The 27,990-nt window shown below is 40.4% G+C and overlaps 1 protein-coding gene across 1 annotated transcript; it reads right to left on the bottom strand.

The window, feature by feature from the left end:
• Window positions 1-5,940: 5,940 nt before the first annotated feature.
• On the bottom strand, window positions 5,941-19,841 carry C1H3orf85 (chromosome 1 C3orf85 homolog). The gene is made up of 4 exons (XM_074947118.1): window positions 19,688-19,841; window positions 10,229-10,365; window positions 9,044-9,129; window positions 5,941-6,046 (listed from the first exon to the last, which is right to left on the bottom strand). Exons 1-4 carry the CDS (start codon window positions 19,755-19,757, stop codon window positions 5,968-5,970), a joined length of 372 nt encoding a protein of 123 aa, XP_074803219.1. The 5' UTR covers window positions 19,758-19,841; the 3' UTR covers window positions 5,941-5,967.
• Between the last annotated feature and the right edge of the window lie 8,149 nt (window positions 19,842-27,990).

Consider the following 27,990-nt stretch of genomic DNA (forward strand, 5'->3'; position numbering starts at 1 on the left):
AGGAAGTCAACAATTTTTGTTAAAGATTTTGGTCTAGTGGATAATTCCAAGAGAGTCCCAAGCCCTTCTGTGATAAATCATAGTCTTCTCTGATATGCTGAAGAGAGAGCTGGGTTATCTCCTTTCATTAATCCTACTTATGGTACACAGCACACTGACTCATTCTGTTATCATTACTAGTGTAATAGGTAAGCACACTGCTGTGTGATTAAATTGCTCAGCTTTCCCATTACAAGCCTTGAGTCAAAGAGCATAGATTAATGCTATCACAACAGACAGAAGAAAGGCAGACCTTTACAGCATTACTATCCAAACCAATTTACTGGAAAACAGTGCTCTGTGTATGAGAGCTTTATACTGTTGTGTGAAGGGAGTGTGATAACAGCCCTGCTTTGGAGGAGTTCAGCTGTGCAAGACTGCAGCCTGGCTGGACTTGAAGCAAACTCTGAGCTTTGCTTTAGCCTAGAAAGCTGGTGTGTATGTAAGCACCATAGGCCAAGTTTGTACATTCTATTAAAGTATAATAAGAGGAGGGAAATTATTAAATTATTATTATTATTAATTAAATTAGTCAAAAAGGCAACCCTTGTTGAACAGAGACTTTTCCTGATGTTGTAATTTGGTCATTTTTTCCATACGTAGTATTTTCTATTCCTATTTTTGTAGCTAAATATTGACATTAATCAATGTCATTAATGAACTACATAGCATAATGAAGATCAGTCATGGAGGCTGGATTTTTGCTTTGCAAGCCACATAGGCCATTGGTGTTCCAAAATCAAAAATGGGATTGGCTTGGATCTGGTTTCCATTTCACCCAAACCACAAGTGTTTGGGTTGTCAAGGAATGGGGGCGGGGGGAAGTTCTTGTTTTAGCTCATCTCTAATATGTGCCCTATAATATAGAGGATATGCAATGGGGCAAGTTAATACAGTGAGGGGGGAACTCTTAGCCTTGAGAATTCCCCGATACTTTCCTTGAGTGGTGTTGGTTGTTGGTAGTGTCTATCGCAGTGCTATCCCAGATGTGTCAGATATTCTACAACCATAGGAAGTCGGTCTATGCACTGAATGGCTTACATTTTAATATCTCTATCTTACCATTGCACAGTATGGTTTTTGTTTTGTTTTGATTGTGTCTTGATTAATACAAATCAGTTCTCATGCAGGTGAACACCGACACATATGGCAGCAAGCAGGTGTGTAAATGTGAACCTGTCCTAAATGCTAAGACTGAAAGGCGTGTAAGTCATGAATAACTTTTCCTGTTATACCTGACACTCAGTCGTTCCAGCTTTTGTCATCTGATGTGGCACGTGCACTGATTATTCTGTCTGGAAAGCAATGGCAGGCCTATTCATCCTCCTAGATGATTTATAATAATCTAGGTGTACCATTTTGGTGCAGTCCGAAGGTAGTCTTTGCCTGGAGTGTTTCCAGTGGTTCTCCTATGTAACTAGTTGTTGTTAATTATTTGTATTATACTAGTCTGTAGAGGCCCCAATTGAAATTGGGGGCCCCATCATGGTAGCTGCCATATTTATACATAGGAAGAAATTGTAACAACTGAATTGTAACAATATTTTCTCAAGACTTTCCTTGGGAAATTGTGTTTTTATCATAGAAATCTCAGTTATGTTAACAGCCAATCCAGTCACCATTGAGGAGTTTCTGGAATATATTAATTACTGGATTAGGTTATACCTATAGTCTAACAACCACTGAGGGACCCTCTCTCCAGGAGGCTGGCTTGTTGTGTGATGTACTAATGGAAGGAAATGGAAACAGATCAAAGCATACATACAATAGCTGCCTTCAAGGTCTTTTTTTATATAAATAGTTGTGCTGACACAAGCTAATAACAATACTGTCACAAGATAATGTGACAGTAATATGCAGAATCCATTATTTTCATTGGACACATAATGATTTGTGCTGTTATACACTGAATGATCTCACACTGGCAAGATGATTAATTCATGTCTGTGCTACTCTGGCACTGCAAGGCTTTCTGTATTTAGACATAAGCACGCCTGTGCATGGTTTGGCCTGCTGCAGCCAGGGTGTCCAATTTTCGGGAATGATAGAACCAGCTCTTTAAAAGCCAATAAAGTACTGATGCTGCAGGACTTGCAGTTGGTGGGATCATAGGCCTGAGGAAGCCAGAACACTACACACTTCGCCCTGGGCCTCTGAATGTTTCAAAATCCATGTGGATTTTAAAACATTTGCTTTGTACATTTAATCCAATGGCCACTGTGAAGGAGGGAAGGGAGCTGCCACCTTGATAAAGGTAGGAAACTGACCTTTACCCCTTTAAAAAGTTTCCCCCTTATTTCAACCTCTGTATATTTCCTCATTCTAGTAACCAAGCAAAATAACCTTAGTCCCAACATCATACTCCACCACTACACTCCCCGAAACTGCAAGTCCTTTTTTTCCCTTTTTACACTCTTGACAGGTATTCCTCTGCTTAAAGCACTATAAACATTGCAAAACTAAACATTTCAGAACATTGTGCAAAATAAAATATAAGGGTAAAATTTCCTTTTGTGTGTCAGTTCCCCTGCATTAAATGTTTGTGAAAGAAAACTAGATGTTTGTTGGTGGTCCTATCTAAAAACATAACAAAGGGTTCATTGGTATTATGCAGTTATCTGCCTTCTGATGTGCAGCAAAGCAAAAAGTGGATCAGATAACATCCATGACAAAACACAGGAGTAGTATTCAGGCACATAAACTCACTGACTCTTTAAGTCAACTCCCTTCTGGGCTGCACTAACTAGGAAATATAACACCCTTCAAAGACCAGATCAAAGACATTCATAGCATTAGTATTTAAAAGCAGCACAATTCATGCCTGAAACACAACGCATGCCTCAACTATGGCACAACCGTATTTCTATGGAAGGCTCATTCAAATCCTGATCCACCCAATTTCTAAATTGTAGAGATGGGACTAACTCATTACACATTTTTGTTCTAGACCAGCAAGTGGAAATTTCATTAATTTACATGACAATGGTTACCCATAGAAACCAGCGAGTAGACTACCACTGTGCACCATCTCCTTTTTCCGACCACTATTCAATCTCATCCTGTTCTCTCTGATGGTGTGTCACACACGTGTTTGGGTAATGTTTTATAAATTATATTCTAAGCTGTGTGACTCTTACACTGTACAAGGCATTGCAACAGATCAGGCTTTGGTTGTTACTGTAATATTGACAGCAATAGCAAGCACAATTGTAGCCTTCCTTGTGCTAGATCCCACTAATTGGCTGTCCACAAAGTCAGTCATGACTTGGAGAGATCAGATCTCTGGGTTGAGAGGAAAGCTCACATGCTCACTCAACCCTTGCTGAGACTGTCGGAGTAGGGACTATTGGCAACTGGAGTGAGGTCGTCAATGAAATCTTGTCTGCAAGCTGGAAGTAAGTGGCTGAATAGGAAGTGTGACTCCAGGATGGGTTTCTTGTAGTTCATGTTAGGGAAGGAATCACTGATGTCCTTGGTTCTATAATGCTGGAATAAGGAGCATATTCAGACTCCTCCTCCAGCTAATTGCTTGACATAAAACCTAATCTTTGTGTGGATCTGTAAAGGAAATACATTCAGAGCGAAAGTTCGAGTTAAGTAAATATTTTGCTATTATCTGAAAAATGGCTCGTCTAGCAGCACAGCGTCCTTCTAACACCATGGTGGGACGTGGATTTAGCCTTGATCCAAAGGGAGAGTGACATCTATTGCATCCCCACACCACACCCCATTTTGCACCAGCTAGTTCTTCATGAGATCTCCCTATCCAAGCTACTCTCTATTTCACTGTATGTTGAAATAGAGGTGTCTTCAATAATCTGAGGGAAGTAATTGCTGTAATTTGTTTTTCAAGATTCTAATTGTACATGGAAAAATGCCAGTTTCTCTTCATGATGGATGACCATATTTCAAATGTAGATTACTACATCTTTTTATTTGAGCTACCAGCCTAGACACTTCCAATTTGTGATGAAATTGCTAAACTTATTTTTGTCTCTAATTTGAATGGTTCTGGCAATACCCTGACTGGTTTATTTAACCAGCCACTACTAAATTGCTTTGAATACAGTTCACTTTTGCTGTCACTGTCATTGCAGTTAATAGCATGAGATATATTCTTTAGATGAGTATCTTGTCACAGACATTTTGGATCAAGATAGGGACACTAAATGGTATATGTAAAATAAATGCATCAAAATGAACCCTGCTATATGTAGTTCATGACCAGGTAGAAGCAAAAAGTCACATTCAGCTATCAATTCCATTTGTGATTAAATTGAATTTATGCATGTCTGCCTTAGCATGGCTTGGGAGAGACTTTTTTTTTTTCAACATATCCTCATAGTTGTGGCCGTATAACACCTTCCAATCCTAGGTGACTATCCAAGCCTTAAATGCGAACTTCAGTTGTTGTTTTAATGGCTACCTTTGTTACTGAAGAAAGAATGGATGGTAGTGGGCTGAAATAGTTACCTCTACTGGCCCATCAAGTCAACAGTTCTAGGGGCTACTGCCTAGATCGGTGGCCAAGAGGAGGAGGCAAGAGAGAAAGCATACAATAACCAGATCACCTATGAGAGACTAATGAATGTAATCGTTCTTTGGTTTTTCTCTACTAGTGTTTATTTCTTGGCCTTTTCTTTAGAATGAATGAAATGTTATACTGATGATTAATAGTATGAATGAAGTCATGGTATTGTAAGTGATAAAAGAATCAGATGTGTGTTTTCAGTCCCAGTCTAATAAAATCTGTCCAACTGAGAAGATCAAGAACTTCCAGTGGGAAACCAGTTGCAGTTTATAATTATTTTACATTAAAAAAAATTACTCAGACAGTAATGCAATAGAAAACACAGAAATGTTAAAACAGTCTTTCAGCTTCAAAAGATTTAATATTTCCTTTAGAGTTTGCAGTCACTTCACTGTAGCTCTGGGTACTTGTACCTATAAGAAAATCCCCAATACATATGATCTGCTTTATTAATCCAAGGAGGAAAACTAAATCATCAGAGTAAAACCACCCTCCTTCACCTATGCTATTCTTCGAGAGGCCAAAAAGCCTGAGACAATACATGTCCTGATGGTCAAGTAGTTTTGGCTGATGGACTGAAGAGAGAATTTGAGACCTGTGATGGAAAATGCCGTCACTAGTCACATCCATGTTAAACAGGGTGCTGCAAATAAGTGTCTTCACTGATGACAATTGATGTCCTGTAAGTAGAGAGCAGCTCGCTCAGGTTATCTGGACTTCAACCATTTTGCACTTTAGAGCTCAAGACCGATACTTTCAATGCTGAAAGCAGAGTTTTGGAGGTAGTGAAGTGGAAGCTGTATTCTAAATCACCTAACGTATTGGCCACAATATTAAACGTTCTTGCTTCCTATGGTGAAAACTAGAGCTGACATGATTTTCACTATCCTCAAACACACACCCAAAGGGGGAGGGAGGGAGTATTTCTTTTTAAAAATTTCCTTTGAAATTTGGGTTTAGCAAAAAAAACGGAACCCCAAAATTTCAATTTTCAGTAACTAAAATGCCAAAGTCTTTAGTTAAAGAAGTGAAAAACCAGTTTTCAGTTGCCAGAATGACAACATTTATTTAAATGGACGATTTTGTAGGAGTGGGAAGAGGGGGAGTCCATTTAGTCAAAAAAGAAAAAACAATTTTTAACCTGTCCTACTAAAACACTATGGGTGCCTTGTCATCTTCACCGTTTATGTTCAATTTAGCATGATTTAACATTACATTTTTTACTTGATGAATACAAACTATTGACTTTGTGGGGCTACTGTGTGTGTTTCAGCTTTAGATGTCTTAATAAGGTACAGGACAAAGTAAATGTGGTTGTGGCAAATAGCTAAAAGTGCAACTCCTCGATAAAGATCCTCCCATACAGTACATTGGCAGATACGTGAAACTTCTTAGGTTTAGTTGTGTTTTCTTATCTGCTGCTGGAGGTGAGCCCCAGATTCCTGTAGCATATCCATGTAAGACCTAATGTGGTCCCTAAAAAAGAAGAAATAAGTGATATTAGGAAGGCTCTGCTGAATTAATTCAAAGCTGTCTTTTATTTAAGATGGAACTGTGGGGAACACATTGATATTCTCGAGTTTCACAATTTCAATATCTGTTCTCTCATGTGCATGCCTAAAAGCATGAGAGGTTAATTTGTGTAGCATTTGCAGTGTACTGGGCAGTTAAACAGAGATGAAGGTAAATTCCTGCCCTACAGAGATCACAATTTAAAACTAACATCCATTGAAGTCATTAGAAAGAGTTCAGTGAGAACATGCTTAAAAGAGTTTACAATCTAAAATATGGGTTCTGCCTGCGCATAACATAGAATCATCAGTGTATTGGTCTGTTCGTATAGAGTGGGTCTTTTGAGGTTCATAGGAATTGCCATGCCACTGGACTCATGTGGCATACCTAGTCCTGTAACTTGCTGACCATCAGCCAGTATCATAAGCTTCAAAGGCATGTGCAAGTAGTAGACACGTATGATTAGGGCCCTACCAAATTCATGGCCATGAAAAACTGGTCACGGACCCTGAAATCTGGTCTTTCCCCTATGAAATCTGGGTTTTTTTGTGTGCTTTTACTCTGTACTATACCGATTTCACAGGGCAGACCAGTGTTTCTCAAACTGGGGGTCCTGACCCAATAGGGAGTTGCAGGGGCATCACAAAGTTATTTTATGAGGCATCATGGTATTGCCACCCTTACTTCTGCGCTGCCTTCAGAGCTGGGTGGCCACAGAGCGGTGTCTGTTCGCTGAGCTCCCAGTTCTGAAGGCAGAGCCCTGCCACCAGCTGCGCAGTTTAAGGGGGGGCAATACCATACCATGCCACCCTTACTTCTGCGCTGCTGCCTTCAGAGCTGGGCAGCCTGAGAGTGGCAGCTGCTGACTGAGGGCCCAGCTCTGCAGGCAGCAGCGCAGAACTAAGGGTGGCAAGACCATACCGTGCCATCCTTTCCTCTGTGCTGCTGCTGGTGACAGCTCTGCCTTCAGAGCTTGACTCCCAGTCAGGAGCCACCGTTGCCCAGCTGTGAAGGCAGCACCACCGCCAGCAGCAGAGCAAAAGTAAGGGTAGTAGTACCGCAACCCCCACCTACAATAATGTTGCAACCCCCCCCCCCACGCGCGCACACACACACACACACACACACACACACACACACTTCTTTTTGGGGTCAGGACTCCTACAATTATAACACCCTGAAATTTCAGATTTAAGTAGCTGAAATCATGAAATTTATGAATTTTAAAATCCTGTGACAGTGAATATGACCAAAATGGACCCTGAATTTGGTAGGGCCCCACTTATGATTGGAACTAGTCAGGAACTTTCCATCTGAATGGTTTGCCAGCAGAAAAGGCCCTTTTCACACATTCAGTTTTCCAGGGGAAAACAGATTTTTCTTCCAAATCAGGAAAATTGAAATGACTCTGCCCCACTTGTCCCTCTGGAAGACTCTGGTCAATTTTTCTTTCTGCCTGCAGGAAGGAAGTGAAATTGACAAGAGCCTTTCTGCCAGGCAGCTGGGAAGCTTCAAAAATTCTGTTTTGTTTCTCCCTAAACAGACCTTTCTGGAAATCCCTTCTTGTGAAATGTTTTTTGACTTTTTGTTCCTAAATAAATAAATGGTAAAAAAGGAAGGAATTTCCATTTTTCAGCCAGCTCTAGTTATGATTAGCCTGGCCCCAGAGTAGATTTCTTCCTAGTGATTTGAGCCCTGATATTGGAGGGTTTAAGCTTTTTATTAAAAATCAAAGTGTTTTTGTTTCTTGTAGCGCTTGTCCCTATTCAGGGCTTGGGGTCCAGTTGTGCTAGGCATGTTACAAACACATATGAAGATACATCAAAATAGTGGCAGAACTGGAAATAGAGCAATTGAATTCCCACCCACTCTCCATTTTTGATTTCCCACCACTATAACACATCTGCCCATGTAGTCTTTTATATTAAAAAGTCTAGAAGATAGGCCATATGACTAAATTGGAGACATGGATTATATTCCCTCCTGTATCAGTGACCTTGAGCAAATCACTTCACTTCTCAGTGCCTCCACTTTCCTAAATGGGATTAATACTACCTCCTTTGTAAAGGTCTGTGACATCTATCCTTGAAAAGCAATCTGTACAGGCAAAGCATTTATTATTCTTGTAGTACTATACATGTCAAATGTCATTGTTGTTTAGAGACTGTTCCTTACATTTACTGTAATCACTAAAAAACTGAAGTGTTCATCTTAACATTCTCCTCAAAATTTTCACATGACAATTTGAGACACTGGACTTATTGCATGAAATTACCAATCTGTAAATACTTCCATGTCTATCTTTTTCTCCATTTCAATCAATCATGTTTTTATTCTACACTGAATACAACTGCACTACTTGCACCCGATGAAGTGAGCTGTAGCTCACGAAAGCTTATGCTCAAATAAATTTGTTAGTCTCTAAAGTGCCACAAGTCCTCCTTTTTCTTTTTGCGGATACAGACTAACATGGCTGTGAGTATGAAATTGCACTACTGAAATTTACACAGGAAAAAACTGTTCCTTCTTCCCTCCTTTCATTTTCTACAATGGGCTGCTTTCTATCAGTATTGTCTGAATGGTGTGTGTCGGATCCAAAGTCAAAGGTCACTTCTGTGTGCTTTGTTTATTTTATTTCTCAAAATGTAAACAAAGCCAATAGAAAAAGCTCTATGCATTTTAAAACTCTATTAGACTAACAATATCATTATAACTACCCAGCAGCATTGATTCATCATATTTAAATTCAAAACAGCCAGTAAAATTAGTAAAGCCCCTTTCACTCCAATTTTCAAAAAAAGTTATTTTCTAATCACATCTCTTGCAATTAAAACACAGGGAAACTCAGCACAGTATAATATTATACCATTAGGATCCTTTTGTGAGTGCTATTATCTCCTCCATCAATTATTTATACGCATCCTTTTGTTAAGGTAGGTACTATCTTTAGACAAAACTCACTGGGCAGTGGCAGGATCAAAGGCAAAAGATCCCCAGTCCATGTAGTATTGTGTTGTGGTTCTCAAAGCCGTCCATAATTCACTAACCTGAAGTAGAACAAAACGGCTGGTGTTACTGGATTTGATACAACCTCAATAGACTACAGGTCTTTTGGTAGAACTATACCTAACCTGAGATGCGAGTCATGTTCAAATAGCTTTTGTAGCATGGCATAAGTTGCTCAGATAATTATATAGGAGGACTCGGATCCTAATTCTGAACATTTTAAATCATGCATTAAAAGTGTAATGAGCCACAGCCACGGGAAAGCTGTGTAACCAGAAGTGGATCTGGTTATATAAATGTAGCATAGCTTGCTGTTTCAAGTTCACACACAATAAATCACATGCAATCCTGAAGCGAACTTCCTAGTTTCATACTAAATTAAGTTTTGCCTCCACCCTACCATAAATAAGAGTCCCCTGTAGGGCCCCTGTATATACAGTCCCCTGGGAGGGCGGGGGGAAAGGGGAGATTGCGGTCAGTACTCGAGGCATGAGACGAGTAAGGCCTGGGTGATCACCTAGAAGTCAGGATGGAGAGAAAAGTCATAGATTTTAGCGATGTTGGCTCAGAGCTGATGAGATTTGATAACAGCTTGGCTCCCAGAGCAGAAGGAAAGAAAGTTTGAAGATCAGCTGTATTACAAGCCTGGGTGATGGAATACAGGAGAATTGTCAACAGAGATTGGAAGCTGGATCGAAAGGAAGGTGTGGATGGTGAATGTAAGCTTGCAGTAGCATTGTCTGTGCCATAGCTGTGGCTAGAAGCCATTTGTTTCCAAGGCTATGAATCCCGCAAAGTTTACCAGAACAAGATTAGTGTGTAGCGAGGTGGCGGTGGTGGTGGGAAGTTTCACTTTACAAACCCTTTATTGCAAGGGTAATTGTGCAAGATTATACTGGCCAGATCATTATCTAGCAACTTTACAATTCTTAGCAGCATGAATAAGGAAGCTATTGACTATAGTATAAGAGATTGTAACCATGAACTATTCATCCTAGTACTTTTCCAGGAATGAGTTCACTAACAATGGAATTTTGGTGTCCCTTTAAAAGCCAGTACCATATCTGCAAACAGGCAATCAGATGGCAACATATATATATTTCCAGTCTCTTACATAGTGTGAAGTTATCAAACAAATACCTGTTCAGCCAGAGTGTAACCCCATGCATTCTGGCTACTGCTTGGATCCCAATAATTCTGAGAATATCGTGTTTGTCTTTTAAGTTGCATAAACTCATTTGCTTCTTCTTCAGACACAAACGGCGCTCCCAATACACCTGAAATGGAAGTGTAGCAATGTCATAATGTTTGTCAGTTATTTTAGAACTTACACTTCACAGAGATTTGTAATCATGTGTCATTCCTTCACAGAACGATGTTAAACCTAAACCAAAGTATTAGAGCTCGTTCAAAAGGAATATTTGAATCCAAATTAGGCCACAAGTTTAAGATTTTGTAAAAACAAGATTTTACAAACTTACATCCTGTAGAAGGGTTTCTGCAAGTTTTCATTGAAATCCAAATAGGAGAAGTTATTTAAAAATGAATCACTCCACTTTATTGTGCGGGTAACACAAACAGTCCACCAGGGAAAATCAGAAAGGGGAATTGCTTAAACTGATCATTATCAATTCTGAGAGAAATACAAAACATAAAACATAGCTAGCAAAAAGTAATCTAGACTTTACTATCCCTTTTCTTTTCGGGGTGTGTGTGTGTTATTTTTGTGTTGATTTTCATAAAAAAATAGACAATGAATAGTACAAAAACAGAAATGATTTAAAGTTTGTTTGTTTCCAAATACCACACATTTCACAGGCTAGCTAATAAATTACAGTGTCACAACATGTCCAAGTTGCAAGACCAGACTCTTCTCCCTCTTCTCTACTCTTCTTCTCCCTCCATGCCCCTCCTTCCCTCTTCTGCCTTTTCATGTGTCTTCTACTATCCTTTCTCTTATTACTCTAATTATTAGTACTATAGCAAATACATGTGTTCTCTACTCTTGCCATCTAGGATGGGCAGGGGTCAGTCACAGGGGTTGGCCCTGATCTCCATCGATGGTTCCATGGAAGCTACTTGGTGAATGGGCCTAGTTCATAGACGGAGAGGTGTTGTGTTTCTGGTCTTGCTCTCAGCTTGTTCTGGGGAGACTTTTCAGTCCCTCCTTGTTGCAGGCCATCTTCTCTGTGAAATGAGAATGCCTCTCAACAAGAGGGGTTCTCAATTTGTCTCACTATTTCCACCTTAGGTCTGGTCTACACCTAAAAATTAGCTCAAGCTACCTTTTGCTCAGGGCTGTGAAAAAATTTTTACCCTGTGCAATGGAGTTAGGTCATCCTAACTGTAAGGTGATGGAGTCATCTGTGAACTAGAACCTGCTTAAATCCCATGTGTTGGTGAGTCATTCTTGTGGTAGGCTCCAACCAATCCACAAGCCAGGTGCCAGTCTAGTGTCTCTCAGGGCAGGTATATAAGCCTCACAGGAGAAGGAGCAGCTCAGTCTGCTCAGTGTCACTTCAAGGCTTCAAACTCTCCCCTGCCTGATAGTAGTAACAGACTCCACATGCTTTAGCCTGCTACACCCTTTCTCTTACTCTGGTCTTCTTCCAGCCCCACTCTGTACTTCTGATTCCGGCTCTAAACCCTGGTTCCAACCATAGATCCAGCTGCCACGGCTCTGACCATCCCCATCAGTTTCTGACACTAACCCCCACTGTAGATGCAGAGAGGTCCATGAAAGAATTCTTCCACTGAACTAGCTCCCACCTATTGAAGAGATGTATTAACTACATAGATGGGAAAACCCTTTCCGTCGATGTGGGACGTGTCTATACTACAGTGGTATAGCTGCAGGGTTGTAGCTGTGTTGCTGTCGTGTAGACATACCCTTAGGTTTTCCCTTTCCCTCTGCCAGCTTAACTTCAGATCTTATGGCCTGTGTATACAAAAAAGTTGCAGTTTAACTGAATGTGTTATTTTAAACCACTGTACTTAAACTGCTGCAAACTTGTCTGAACACTCTTGGTTTAAAAACTGAAATAAAAAAAAATCACTCAAACTGAAATAAGTGTGTCCATACACAGGATTGCCCCCATTTTAGCTAAAGGGGTTTAAAATAACACCTTATATTAAACTGGTGCAACTTCTGCGTGTACACAAGACTGTAGATTCAAGCAGAGTTCTGTACTCTTTGCACATTGCATCCAGTAATAGGAGTTCTGCAGGCCAAACTATGGAATCACTGACATCTATCCACCCCCATGGCTTCCACTGAGTTTGTACAGGGAGACTGATTTGAACTTAGTAAACCCATATGTTGATTATGCACAATAATGGATAGAATCCAGCTCACTCCTTCTCAGCAGTGTCAGTTCTGCTGGGTTAACCAGAGTGAAAACCTTCATTTGTCACTATCAAGACCTTGTACAGGGAACAGATTTGTGGAGTAAAACTGCTGCTTATATTTACAATGCTGCTGCTTTTCAGAGCCAAAAAGTACTTGAAAACTAGATTGGAAAATTGAAGAGAAAATGTCATTGTTCATACAGAGGCTAGGAAAATGGGGCCCAATCTGGCTGTGATCTTCAGCTATTAGAATATACATGTAAAATAATAATAATACTAGAGCAAACAATTTTGCTTTGCCAGAAAAATGGACTAGATATCCTAACAGGTCTTCTCGCCAACGTTTGATATGCTTCTTATGCTTTGCTTGCTCAAACACTAGAAACAGGAAGCAGAAATTCAGTCATCTTCAAATAAAATTACTCTTCAGTTGAACTAACTGTGCAGATGAACTAATGCATATTCCATGGCAAATTGTCTTCGTTTTAAGCATAAAATGCTGTTTCTTAGGTGACTACAAAATAGCTAATTATTCCTGGGTTTCTGAAAGCAAGAAAAATTCCGCAGAGAAATATGTTCTGCCTCTGTGCCTGCAAGTAACACTTGGCTGTTCCAGAGTTCAAGAAATTCAAACAAGGCTATTTTACCAAGAGTGTAATATTTCTTAGTCAGCTTACTATGAGCTTCTACCGAGGCATATATTTTCATTTTTTTTTATATTGAACATATTTTGCAAACATCATTACTATTCTGTGGTGAGACGCTTGAACTTTGGTCAAAAATAAACACCATAATGTCCATTGCCGCTAGCATAAGACTTAACCTTTTTCATTGAAAAAATATAGTTAGTTGGGATCACCGATGTTGCTTAAGTTTTGTTGCCGAAGAGTACTTGGGCCTTGTGACTGCTTGGTGAGTTACAATAAAAAGCATAAACAGAGTAGCTGTAATTTTTTTCTTCAAAGAATGAGCACTAGTAGCTACTTTGTGGGGCAGCGAGGTTCTAGCTTGGCTCCGCTGGTGGCAAGTGCTATGTTTTAAAGGTGTAAGCTTAATTTTTTAATGAATACCTATTCTTCCTAGACTGCACCCTTGGCCAATGGGAAATGCCATTCCATGAGAAATGTATTCTTATTTCCTCATGCAGAATTAACCTGTGCAAGAATGAATGGGGCACTTCACTGAGAAATTATATACACAAAAGGAATTTTTTGACTGTTTGTAAACAGGCAACTGCACACAGTGCTGTTAGAGCAAAGAGAAAAGATGGTCTTTTGGCTCAGACACAGAACTGGGAGTCAGAAGATCTGGTTTCCATACCCATTCTGCCTCCTAACACCCCTTAAGACATGTTCCCTAACCTATGCCTCAATTTGTGCTTCTGTAAAATGGGTGTAATTCCTCTCTTCTTTTTGAACAGCTTGATTTAATGTTTATAAAAGAATTTAAGATCTTCAAATAAGTATTTTATAGATGCAAGTCTTACCTAAGAACTTTCTTCTGTATGCAGTTCTGCATCTAGCAGCACCCTTGCACCAAAATTAGAAGAGCAGAATGTCGGAGCATCCAGCTGCAAGACTGAACATAGTTAGCCAGAGCAAGTGTGATGGATACGAGTCAATGAAATTGCTCACAATGCATAATAGTATCCTTAGGGACACTGAATATTGAAAGTTCCAGTGAAACAAAGATAAATCAGTGGTAAGAAGGTCAAACAATGTTAGATATGTAAGTTTTTACTCTGTTACTGTTTCTTTTTTCCCTCTGGATGAAAATATTATGTAAGAATAATATAGAGTCATGGCCAAAAGGGAAGATAAAAGGAACATCTTTGAGGAGTGAGCTGCTGTGAGGATTACAGCAGCTGTTAGTTACCAGGTGGAGTGTTTGATTCCCTGAATATATCGCTCACATTTTTGGAAGACTTCAGTAAATATTCTTACACCTAAAATGAATCTTTTTAAAGTCACCAAGTCATGCTTGGTGGCTTAGTTTTTATAATCACTGTCTGAGGCAGAGAGTTTGGTCTTCCCTGGAGATATAAACAGTAGTTATCACTATTGTCCCAGTGTCTTCAGAGCATCTCATTGTGGATTAGTGAAAGCTGGCACAAGATTAAATTTGACCGTGAAGAAATGTGACATTCCCCAGGGTACAATCTGGACTGCCGAAGAGCTGTGTCCCCTCAGTTCTCCAACATGGGGTGCCTTTTACACTGCTTCGCTGTGAGAGCTGCCACTCCTGGCCTTTGTCACACACAGCCTCTAGCATGGAAATTACTCCCAGCTGAGTTACTTGAGTGCTTCTAGCCAGCCACTCCTGAATTGTATTGCAAAGTGATACCAACAAATTCCCAGTCTCAGACTTGTCTCCAGAAATATAAGTCCTTGTACAGCTCTTTCCTTCTGGACAACACAAGCTCATAGAAAGTCCATTAATAGAAAATGATATGCACAAATCCTGTTATCTCAAGAGGAGGTTCCCAAAGACTTCACTCCAAACACACGAAGGTTTAGATAAACCAAGTTTATCTAACAATAGAAAGATGGATTTTAAGTGATTACAAGTAATGAGCCATAAAAATCAGAATTGGTTACAAAGAAATAAAAGGTAGAACACAAACTAATATCTAACTTAACAAGCTAAGTGAATTTAAAGCTAAAAGGTTTCTTTCACCACATATTTACAGCAGTCTCGCTGGATCTTTCAGCCAGGATCCCTCCCCCAGTTCAGTGATGCTCCTTTTGTCTCTCAAATGTTGTTGATGCCATGAGTAGAGATGAGGGGAGAGAGAGGATTTGTGTCCTCTGTTCCTCATTTTTATTTCTTTTCCTCCACTTTGAGAATCATCTCCAGCTGGGGTTCAGGGATAGCCAATCTGTTCACACAGGAACCCCCAGCTGTTCCTTTGCCAAGATATAAATGTCTGGTTAATACCATTCTTCCTGCCAAACAATGGCTGCTTACCTAGGTGATAATCCATTTGATTCTGTTGACACCTTGCTAAGGCATCACTTTTCCTTTTGTCTCTGAGGAATTGGTTTGGGCTGCTTCCCCAGATTTGGAATATGCCTTAGTAACATCATAAAGTAGAATCGTATACTGTTACATACAATGTTGTCACGCATATTTTACCAGGACAATATCGATCATGAATGATGTGTTTTCAAATGATACCTCACAAGGCATGCTTTGTACAAAATGTATCATAACTTTGTAAAAGTGGTAAACACAACAGTACAGTCTGTCACAAGAGAATCTGATTGACTCTTGTCATCTCTGTTCAATTAGTGAATGTGTACTCAATCCAGCCTGGAAAGTCAAAAACTTGGCTGTAGAAAGGAAAATTAATTGGATTCAAATACTAGGATGGAATCAACTGATACAGTGAGGCAGGTCAAATATGCAAAGAGGGTAAAATTAACTTGAGTGTAGCTCTTAGTTTAACTTGTGTTTAAACCCTTAACACAAGTCATGAGTGGGACTTTAAATCTGATGCACAAGAATAGATTTCAGATAATGACTGCCAGTTAAGCACAAATCCCAGGAGTGCACAAGGAGAGTTCCTTTTGTTCAGCTTGTGGATCTCCAGGCTACCGGATCCCAGTACAACTACAGTAATATAAGGAAAGACTTAAGAATAGGTGCTTAAAGTTCAACTCCTGAGCCTTGTTACACACCTATATAGATGGTGTGGTTTTTCTGAAGTGCTGAGCAATAGGAGCTGCTGTGTGCTTAACACTCATGGAAAAATCACCATCTATATCTATGTCTAATTATAGACCTGGGATCCAAACATTACCCACTCTTGAAAATCTTGACTAGACAGGATGCAGCTCCCCAGATCTTAAGTCAGCACTAGTATTTCACTACTAATGGGAAAGCTTTGACAATTGGGACTATATCTATCCCTTGTGGAACTCCATTGAAGTGAAGGATTTATTTTGACCATTGATATTTACCCCATATGTTTTAATCTTTAAAACAATGTGGCAATGAGTACCAATGTTTCAGTAATTGGTTTCCATGCACGTTAGCAAATAAAGCTACTTTTTCTTCCCTTATTTTCTGATTTTTCTCTTGTTTTTGTATGTCTGCCATTATTACAAAACCCATAAGTAGTTATGTACAGCAGTTGGTGTGGAGCCAATCCTTCTCTTTTTGTGTAATATTTCTTTTAACCATTAGCTTTGAATGTGCCTGGTCAGAATGTCAGATTCAAAAAGCAGACTTGTCTGTGATATCAGATATTCAAGCTAGCACTGCCTGGATTACAACAGCTGAACTCTCAACCTCTGACCCTTTGGTCCTGTTAACGTTGCTGATGCTGACGTGTTGAGTACTTTGAAAAGGTAAACTGAATGTTTAGGGATGTTCCCTAAAGTTAGAAATGAGACAAAACCATATCAGAATCTCAGCTTCAAATATTGCCACACACACAAAATGTACTGAAGATTCAAGAACGTGGACCAGAATTTTGCAGCTTCAAACCCATTGTGATTTGAAATCGTTTCAGTTGTCCTAATCAGAATAATTAATTTCATACTATGTGCTAGATACATTCATGACAAACATGAGATGGGCTTTGATAATGCTCTCCAGAGTCAAGAGAAATCTGGATTCGATTCTTATCTGTAGTCATTGTCAATTCCTCTGAGAGTTTCTGAGGGCTTGGAGCAGTATCCTGAGCCCTTTGGAGAAATATAGAATTTGCTGCTTTGGTAAGAGTTTGTCTCAGCTTCATACATTAACTATGAGCGATCATGTGAAACTTCATGGAGATCAAAACTTGCTGATTGGACATGACCCTTTTCAGGTACAGGAAGGGGGTTACTAGGGGATGCATTTTAGGATTCCACAGACTGCCTGTGAGTTGCATGTTACGCACCCTATGTTATACGTTGTGATTTGAGATCACTGATCAAGTGTCAAGATATACAACTAAGTTTTGATCTGACTTATTGTAAAATTGGTAACTTGTAAACATTTGCAATATATATCTCACAAAATATAAACATAGGCCAAAATGCTAGTCACTTATATCAATATTGAAGAATCTAAAATAATCAAAATAATTCACTTGGAGCTGTGGATACTTGGCAGCTCTGAAATACTGGCCATTCTTCTTAGGTGCCTAAACATGGGTAAAGGCACTCAAATTTCAGATGTTTGGCCCTACTTGTTTGCCATAGTTCTAACTGTAACAGCCTCATTTACTTTTGTCCTATTCTTGATTTTTCCAGCATCAGGTCACACAATAACTCCTGTGGTCGAACCAAGCCTAGACCCAAGGCTTCAATCACTATATAACACACTTCCCAAAAATGGGGGTGGGGGGGGAGGGGGAACTGGTGCTGCTGGAAATCATTTGAAAGGGTGGTGAAGTGTAAGTTTCTAATCAGCAGACCCTGTGGGTCATGTTTTAATCCCCACTGCCTTGATTTTTACTGAAAGACCCTTCATAGCTAATGAATGGCTGAACTGAACATAACCAGTGATCAAAAGAGGCTGTAAGAGCCTACTAAAATTTGTTGTAAGGAAAGCCTGAAAAGAGCACAAATAAGGGGGTTGTGAAAGATGGAAAGGAAAATGAGAGAGGGAGAAACAGCATTTCTCAAAAATTAATATCACAATGCTTTATTGCTCAATAATCTTGAGCTAAATTGAAAGTAGGTTTTGTGGTGGGCTTTAATGTGTAGGTAAGTGTAGTGCAGGTAGAAGGAATAGCACCCATGAAAGGTCTAAGGCCCCCTACTTAACCAACATCTGTTGTAAACTTTGATTAAGAGGAGTACTAAGTGCAGAGCAGACCAGATTAGTGGAATGGGTGAGGTCCTATCAAATCTTGGAAAGCAAGGACTCTAGGTTCCTCTCCCCACACCTCACATGCAGAGAGAGGCGCAACATTGCCAACATATCCAGTAGGGATGGGGGACATGCAGAATATTCCTCCTATTCCCCTCCCTATGGAGCACTGCTACAGTAAGTCCATGCATACAAGGGGCTTTGTAGGAGGGACAAGGAGCTTGGCCAAAACAGCAGTGGGAGGACTTAAGAAATAGTCTCACTCTGTAACAGGTTTCCCCTTCACCACAGAATCAAATATTGTTTTAAATTATTGCTCCCCCTCTGTCAGGTGTTCAGCATGTCTCTCTAGGCCTTTCAAGAAGAAAATTTGGTCTCAGCACAGGTCTTGAACCCAGACCTGAGTTCTGATTAGAATCTGAGTTCTAATCTCAGCTCTGACACAGATTCCTGTGTGACTTTGGGGGGATGTCACATCTGCTTCTGTTTTCACAATCTGTGTAAGGTTATTTAGTTCATGAGTCATGAGATGGTTAATTAGTTCATGTTTCCTAAGTGTTACATTTTGGTTAAGTTGGGACAAGTCCTAATGGTACAGTTTCTTTATTGTCATTAGATACAGTTGGTTGCATGGGGCTCCTGGATCAACGACTTTCAAAAATACTTGGGTTGGCAGTTAATACATTCACATGCAGGGGAACACCTCTTTATGTAAGGGATTATCATAAATCTCTACTGTTATATCTGGTTACTGACTGTGGAACACACCAGTCTTAAAGCCTGTATGATATTTATGGTACTAGCCTGAGTTTAGCTGAAAGGTGCATCATCTTAGCCATAGTGACACTTCACTGCAACTACAGTTCAACTTCTGACATTTTAAAAAATGATTAGCGACTTTGGGTGCCCAGTTTCAGATACCTTTCAAGGGTCTAACATTCAGAAAGTGGTGAATATCAGCCCTCTGAAAACTAGGTGCCCTAAGTTGTTTCAAAAATCGCAAGCTACTTATGTCAATTTGGACCAGGTATGCATATGAGCTATTTGTTTTCTCAATAACTAGTAAAAACAGATAAGGTAAGAATAAAGTTTACAGAATTATTTTAAAAAATAATAAGCATTTAGCATTTCACAAACCACCCATTCATCCTCAGAAAACCTCCTCTAGCTATGTAAGCAGTATTATCCCTGTTTTAAAGATGGAAAAGCGGAGAGAGGCTAAATGATTTGCCTAAAGCCATAGACAGGGAGCACAGTCAGGATTCTGTCTCAGAGTTCCTGTTACCTACTCTTGTGCTCAACACCAGCCCATGCTCTTTCTGTTGTACCCTCCAGTCTTTTAGAACACCTCTGCTTTAGTACTTCTATGCCTGCAGTGCAACTTCTCCTCGCTAACTACTTCGTCTGAAATAAGAGCATGACAGGATAACAGTACCAAGTGCTTACCTGTAAGCAGCAGAATGGACACAGCAACTTGCACCATTTTAAGACACATCAAGTGCAGTCTGGAAAGCATTCTTCTTGATTAACTATGATATTCATGCAGCTTTGTACTTTGCTATCTTCAGGTTTATAAATCATTCACCAGCTACGTGTAAGCAGTCGGTGCAGACAGAGGGCAGGGTACAGTGCTTAGTTGAGATTTGTCTTACGTGCGTCTCTTCATACCCTTTGGACTTTGTGAGCTGGGCTTCTAATATGCTCCAATAGTTAGTTTTTATATGTACACATAAATGTAATTTGGTAACATGAAATAGCACATCAAGCTCATTTTGTAAATGTAGAACATGGCAGGGGGCTGTGCTTCAGTCTCATATTTTCATATATTTCAAGGCCAGAAGGAACCATTGTGATCATCCTGTCTGACTTCCTATATAACAGAGACCATAGAACTTCCCCAAAAGAAGTAAAGATCTTTTAGAAAAACATCCAGTCTTGATTAATTACCATCGTAGTTTAAAATGTATGCTTTATTTCCAGTCTGAATTTGTCTAGCTTCAGCTTCCAGCCATGGGATGGAGTTATACCTTTCTCTGCTAGACTGAAGAGCCCATGATTAAATATTTGGTCCCCAGGTAGGTACTTACAGACAGTAATCAAGTCACCCCTTAACATTCTCCTTGTTAAGCTAAAGAGATTAAGTTCCTTGAGTCCATCACAAGGCAGGTTTTCTAATCCTTTAATCACTCTCATGGCTCTTCTCTGAACTCTCTTCCCAATTATCAACATCCTTTATGAACCGTGGACACCGGAACTGGACACAGTATTCCAGCAGTAGCTGAACCAGTGCCAAAAACAGGTGAAATAACTCTGTACTCCTCCTTGAGATTCCCCTCTTTGAGTCCAAGGATAGCATTAACCCTTTTAGCCACAGTGGCACACTGAGCGCTCATGTTCAGCTGATTATCCACCACAACCCCCAAATCTTTTTCAGAGTCACTGCAGTCCAGGATACAGTCCTCCATCCTGTAAGTATGGCCTCCATTCTTTGTTCCTAGATGTAAACATTTTGCCGTATTAAAATGCATGTTGTTTGCTTACACCCAACTTAGCAAGCAATCCAGATCTATATAGGTGTCAGTGAGCTGTCCTTTTCATTAGTTACTACTCCTGCAGTTTTTGTGTCATCTGCAAACTTTAATTAAGATGAGCTGTTATCAGCAGGAAAATAAAACTTTTGCAGTGATAAAATACTCACTGTTAATTAGCCTCTTTCAGTTGGTATGGCAACTTCCACCTTTTCATGTTCTCTGTGTGAGTGTATATATATATCTTCTTACTATATGTTCCATTCTATGCATCCGATGAAGTGGGCTGGAGCCCACGAAAGTTTATGCTCAAATAAATTTGTTAGTCTCTAAGGTGCCACAAGTACTCCTGTTCTTTTTGTGGACCCAGACTAACACAGCTGCTACTCTGAAACTTATCTTTTCTAGGTCATTGATAAAAATGTTAATTAGCATTGGCTCACTTGGATAGGAACAGGTGGGGCTTGTATAAAATCAGGTAACTGAGGGCAGAGAGGGCTGCAGTGAGGCAGTCTGCAGTCCCTCTCTCTGAGGCTAGGGAAAGAGAAGGGAGCTTGGCCCAGAAGGAAGGGCATGCCCAGAAGAGTATGGCAAAGGAGTCTGACAGAGGCAATGTAGGAACCAGACCAGCAAAAGAGCAGCAAGGTGTGGGACAGTGCAAACCTTAGCCATTGGTTTAAGGGTCTGTGGGCTGGAGCCCAAAGAAGTGAACAGGCCTTGGTTCCCTGACCAGCTACTGGGGTGGCCTTCCTGGTTTTCCTTGTTAGTTACTCTCTGTGGAGCCTCTTTGGTCAGTGCTAAGAGGTCAATATCATCGTGAAACTATGGTTAGTCACTGTCCTCCCACATAGCATGACTCCTTCCATTTGGATTGGTAACTGGTTAAAAGATACAAAACAAAGTGTACGTATAAATGGTCAGTTTTCAGAGAGGAGAGAGGTAAATAGTGGTGTCCCCCAGGCGTCTGTTCTAGGACCAGTCCTATTCAACATATTCATAAATGATTTGGAAAAAGGGATAAACAGTGAGGTGGCAAAATTTGCAGATGATACAAAATAACTAAAGATAGTTAAGACCCAGGCAGACTGTGAAGAGCTACAAAAGGATCTCTCAAAACTGGGTGACTGGGCAACAAAATGGCAGATGAAATTCAGTGTTGACAAATGCAAAGTAATGCACATTAGAAAGCATAATCCCAACTATACATATAAAATGATGGGGTCTAAATTAGCTGTTACCACTCAAGAAAGAGATCTTGGAGTCATTATTGATAGTTTTCTGAAAACATCCACTCAATGTGCAGCGGCAGTCAAAAAAGCGAACAGAATACTGGGAATAATAAGGAAAGGGATAGATAATAGGACAGAAAATATCATGTTGCCTCTATATAAATCCATGGTACGCCCACATCTTGAATACTGTGTGCAGATGTGGTCACCCCATCTCAAAAAAGATATATTAGAATTGGAAAAGATTCAGAAAAGGGCAACAAAAATTATTAGGGGTATGGAACGGCTTCTATATGAGGAGAGATTAATAAGACTGGGACTTTTCAGCTTGGAAAAGAGACGGCTAAGGGGAGATATGATTGAGATCTATAAAATCATGACTGGTCTAGAGAAAGTAGATAAGATGTTTACTACTTCTCATAACACAAGAACTAGGGGTCACCAAATGGAATTAATAGGTAGCAGGTTTAAAACAAATAAAAGGAAGTATTTCTTCACACAATGCACAGTCAACCTGTGGAACTCCTTGCCAAAGGATGTTGTGAAGGCTAAGACCATAATAGGGTTCAAAAAAGAACTAGATAAATACTGAGCTGGATGGACCCCTGGGCTGACCCAGTAGGGCCATTCTTATATTCTTATGTTCATTTCATCTCTCAGTGCTTTAGCCATTACTACTTCCAGTACAAAGTTGAGCAAATCTGGTGCTAGCATGCATCCTTGTCTCACTCCTACAGTCATCATCCTTTCATCAACTTCCTGTATACTCTAACCACACTCATTGGCATACTGTATATGTTTTCTATTAGTTTAATCAGTTTCTTGAGGATGCCATACAATCTCAAAAGTTGCCACAACCTTTCTGCCCAGTGCAACCAAAAAGTTGTTTGAAGTCTATAAAGTTGTTTTAGCAAGCTTGATTGTAGTCTGTGTACTTCTCCAAGATCGGTCTTATCACAAATAGCTGATCTATTGTATTTCGTCCTAGTCTAAATCTGGCCTGTTCTTCTGCAGCCACTGCTTCCAAATCCCTCTTCCTTCTCCTCTGCAATGTCTTGATGAATGCTTTTCGCAGCACATGCCATAAGGTGATTCCAGTGTAGTTCTTACACTTGCTCTTGTCTTCATTTCCCCCTCCCCCCTAAGATTAGTGCTATTATTGCTTTCTCCCATTTGCTAAGCCCTTGCTCTTGTTTGTAAATATTGTTGAATAGCTCATGCATCACCTTTACCGTGTGTTCTTCACTTGCTTGCAGCAGCTTTGTGGTTATGTTCTCACTTCCCAGCGCCTTTTTTCTTTTTCAAACTGTCTATAGAGATTCTTACTACTTCTAAGAATTCTGGCTCTCCCTTGTTTGTTCTGAAAAACTTCTCCAGGTTCTTTCCATCTACTTGTGTTCTGCATGTTGTACAGCTCTTCAAAACATTCATTCCATTGCTTATTCAGCCACTCTCATAATCCCATTTTTTACATGATTTCATATCTCTTCTATGTCCATGTCTTCTTTCATCAAAGAAGTGATGTTTTTCTTTGTGGCTTCTTTCTATTCTTTCCTACTACTTGGCTCTTTCAATTTGTCCATGTCATAGATCTTAGTTCCTGGCACTTTTTTCGGCTGTTCTCAGTTTCATCCTCATTGACTCCAGCAGTAATTTGTGACCCTATCCAATATCATCTGCAAATGATCTGCATGACAAAGTACTTGATTTCCATCTGTGATTCACAAATATGAAGCCTATCGTAGTCTTAGTTTGCCCACCTCCCCCACATATCTCCTTGTACAGATTGGTTCAACACAAGGAATGACCAGCTTCTTTTGTCATATCCCCCACCCCTAACCATAACAGCCATGGCAAAACTGAACAAGCAGCTGAGCATCAGCCTGACCCAAGCTAGCACACACTGGCTAGAAATGTCCCCCCTTCTAGTTTCCATCTTACTGAACAAATGCAATAGCAGAGCTAGAACAAATGCTATGAGACAGAGAACCATGTGCAAGATGGGCTCCAACCATCAAAGTCAGGTATTGATACTGTGTGGAGAACTTCCAGTTTTAAGGCAGGGGAAAAATAGAACAAATACCCTCGCATTGGGAATTTTGGGAAGGTGTTGGGAGTCTTCCAGAACTCAAGTTGACTGTAGCTTACTAACTCAGCAGCACTTGAGCTTCAACAACCCCCTGATGGGCCATCTAGTATGAGCTTAAAGCACCACTTAACTCAAGCTAGAGATTCTTATGTGTGGGCAGGAGTCAGGCTGGGGCCAATACTCAAGTTCTATCTTGATTTAACACTGCAATGAAGACAAGCCCTTAGAAGCAACCCTCAGTGTGTCTAGAATGTTTAAATGCATACTGATGGCTTTTCTGCTTTCAAAGATCTCCTATAGCACGTAACATGGGAGCTCATTATTCCCTATTTTTCTCAGGCGACAGTATAAATGGATGAGCGTGTATGCTATGCCTAGGATCAAATTAAGAGCTACGGTGATCGTTTATTGTGAATGATAGCTAACAGAACTAGCATTGGCTCCTGCTTGAAAAGCATGACACTTTTAAAGTGCATCACAGAAAGAAGCTATTTTCATACCATTAAGTGTTTATCATGGTGAGGTTGAACCATTTATGTGCATGGTTTCGTTTTATAGCTTCTAGAACTGAGAATAGTGTCACATTTTAGGTTAGCCCACTTACTTTGAGTAGTCATAGTTTTTGATTTGCCCAGTCAGAACAGCATTTTCACCCCCAACTTCTGGGCCTAAATGGAAAACTTAAAGAATTAAGATTAGAAAATGTATACTGTATCATAAGCAAAAACCACTCAGAGTTGTAATGAGTGTTGGGCAGAGGGTGGAACCCAAATCAAGTAATTGTCTTGCTAAGGTTCTATAAACAACACTAACTGTAGAGTTGTCTCATCCCTTTTCTGTTATCTTCCTAGGAGAAACGGCAGTTGTAAAGGTGACCTGCAAAAGAAACTATTGTTGCCCTGTACTGAATTCTTATGATATATAACTATGGCTCAAAATTGTTGATCTCTTCCAAAAAAAAAAATCTGCTTGTTTTTTCCCATTGGAAATATCAGACCTATTTCTGCATTACTTTGCAGTCACTTTCACCAATGCCAAGTGAATATAAATACTGCTTTGCTGGTTTAGTAGCTTTTTATAGTCACTCTGCCCTCATTTTTCTCCGATATACATAATGACACACGGTGGCTTGCAATAGAGAATCAGACCACTCGCGTCTTGGCTTCATTATCTTTTGCTGGAAGACTGGAGCAGAGACATATGTTATAGGCTGCCACTGGAGCCATAACTTTCCCAGCCTTCAGCTGAGGGACGAGAAAAGGACCGGTTGAATCTGGCTGTTTTTAAGTCATCTGCATGTTTAACCCAACCCTAACGTTTAAAACAATATCAAAATAAACTGTTTCATTCCCCCTCTAAACCTGAAATTACAGATCAGCTCTGCTGCCCTCACAGGGCTTGCTAGATAGCCCAGCTCCTGCTTTCAATGCTTGAGTATACTCTCTGTGCCTGTGGGGGGGTGGGAGACAGCTACCAAAATCTGACCAACCCTATGTCCTTTCAACTTGGATATAATGTCCCTGTAGCAGGTTTTCTGCCACGCAGGAAAGGGAAATGTGGCATAGGCAAATCTTCACTTCTCCCACCATGTTCTAAGTCGCTCTGGTCAGGATCCATGAGTGCAACCCTCTGTGTTGGGGAAGAGATGGGCATATGGGCACACTATGTTCATAACTGAGGAGCTTAGTCTTCCTTCAGCAGTTAAGGGCTCTTGAGACATGCACTGAGGAGACAGCTGTTCTTTTAAGATCAGCTTAATTTTACACTCTGTCCATCTTCTACACTACAGCAGCCCACATTCATTGTTGAAAGGAGGGGACGCAGCACAAAGACTGCTGCAGTGTGGAAACCAGAGAGGCACATCAAGTTCAGTTCTTATTAGCATTTGAAACCAACTATAATTATTATAAATTAAACTAAAATGTAAAAAAGAACTAACAGTGCTCATGAGGATGAACTACCAATTAAAGGGCACTACTCACTCATTTGTGGAACCAGGAAACACCAAGAGAATAGTGGGGGTAAAAATGCACCATGTAATGTTGTGTTGATTTGTTAGAGTAGCAACCAGAGACCCCAATCTGGATGTGGGGGGCAGCACTGTGCAAATACAAATAAGTCACTCCCTACCCATCGGCGCTTACCATCAGGAAAATAAGCAATATATGGATGGTGCATAAGAGGAATAAATCAAATAACTATTTTATGTGAGAGTATTGGAAGGGTTGTTAAAGCTTGAATCTTTAAAGGGCCTGCTTGGGGTGGGCACTCCACACCCTAAATTTTAGCACTTTTAAGATGTTCCCATTTGGGCACTGAATATTTGAAACACCCCAAGTCGCTGAGCATGTTTGGAAAACATGACCCATAAGAATGAAAATGAATGTTTGATGCTAATCCATCTTCCAAATGAAAATTGACTTTATCTTTTGTTTTCATGTTCAGATTCTGCTGCTGTGAATTGAAGAGTTGGAGCGCCTCCTTAAGAGGAAAATCAATAGTCATTTGGCTCAGTCAGACTGTCCAGTTTGTACTGTAAACAGCCAGGTATATGCAATCCCAATAAATGCCCCAAACTTATGACCTGTTTGTTTTATTTTCCCCTTTTTCAACAAACCCACATTTCCAATCACTGTTTAAGCATTCAAATAAATAGGATCCAATATCAAATTGTACAAGAAGAGAATAAAATAAAAATCCACATTGTGGGGCTCGCAGCATACTACAGCAATGTTAGAGTTACCCACCCTTTTTTAAAATTAGTTTTGAGAGCTTGATCTTGTGACGTGTTGTGTGCCCTCCTGCACAATTGAAGTGGGGTGCTGCTTTGCCACTGACTTAAAAGGGGCATGTTGACACCAATTGGGGATTCGGTGCAAACAGAGCACCCAGCACCTTGCAGAATCTTGCCCTGAACTTGGAGATACCTGTAGATTCCACTTGGAATCTTCAAATTCCACTTTGAATCCCTTGTCTACACCAGGGAAACCTGTGAAAAAAATTTCCAACATTACTAACAATGGATTGATTGAAATGGTGTTAACTTTGAGAGCCTTAGCACTGGATGTGTTGTTGGGTGCTGGCAGAATTTTTTTCACATCTTGTCAAGTAGACTTGCCTCAAGCTGGACTAGAAATAGAATTTCAAGTGAGACAGGTTCTTGACATTAAGTATATTAATAATCCTTGGGGTTTTATATGTATTATAGTAGCAATTTTCATCTTCAAAGCAATTTTAAAAACACTGAAGTCATTGGCAGCAGGAGCTTTGTGTTTTTTGCCAACAGTGCTCCACCCACTAAACCGCAGCTCAAAGTTCTTGCTATCCTGAGATGCTTATATCACCTCCATGCTTTGAGCTTCCTCTTCTCTGCCCACAGCGCTCTCCACTTTTATGAATCCTCTTCGAATGAGGTGAAGGAGTGGGGGTGTAACAGTCAGCTGCCCTTTATGTGTCTCTGTTTACTTCTGATCACAAGATTGTAAGATCCTTGGGGCAGCAACCTTAGATCCCAGGGATCGGCAACCTTTGGCACGCAGCCTGCCAGGGTTAGCCCCCTGGCAGGCTGGGCCAGTTTGTTTACCTGCTGCATCCGCAGGTTCAGCTAATCTTAGCTCCCACTGGCCCCGGTTTGCTACTCCAGGCCAATGGGGGCTGCGGGAAAGCGGCGTGGGCTGAGGGATACGCTGGCCGCCCTTCCCGCAGCCCCCATTGACCTGGAGGGTGAACCGCGGCCAATGGGAGCCGCAGTCGGCCGAACCTGCAGATGCAGCAGGTAAACAAACCAGCCTGGCATGCCAGGGGGCTTACCCTGGTGGGCCGTGTGCCAAAGATTGCCGATCCCTGTTATATCCTGTGCTCTGTGTATGGCTAAGCAGTGGGAGAGACTGGTGGTGGGCTGGA

The sequence above is a fragment of the Natator depressus genome, chromosome 1, assembly GCF_965152275.1.
Source record: "Natator depressus isolate rNatDep1 chromosome 1, rNatDep2.hap1, whole genome shotgun sequence".
Lineage (NCBI taxonomy): Eukaryota > Metazoa > Chordata > Testudines > Cheloniidae > Natator > Natator depressus.

Coding starts and splice junctions, on each gene's coding strand:
- C1H3orf85 (XM_074947118.1), bottom strand. CDS start 19,757: ATGCTTTCCAGACTGCACTTGATGTGTCTTAAAATGGTGCAAGTTGCT. Junction 10,366..19,687: donor GTCCATTCTGCTGCTTACAG/GTAAGCACTTGG, acceptor CTTCCATTTCAG/GTGTATTGGGAGCGCCGTTT. Junction 6,047..9,043: donor TTTGATCCTGCCACTGCCCA/GTGAGTTTTGTC, acceptor CTTCTTTTTTAG/GGACCACATTAGGTCTTACA.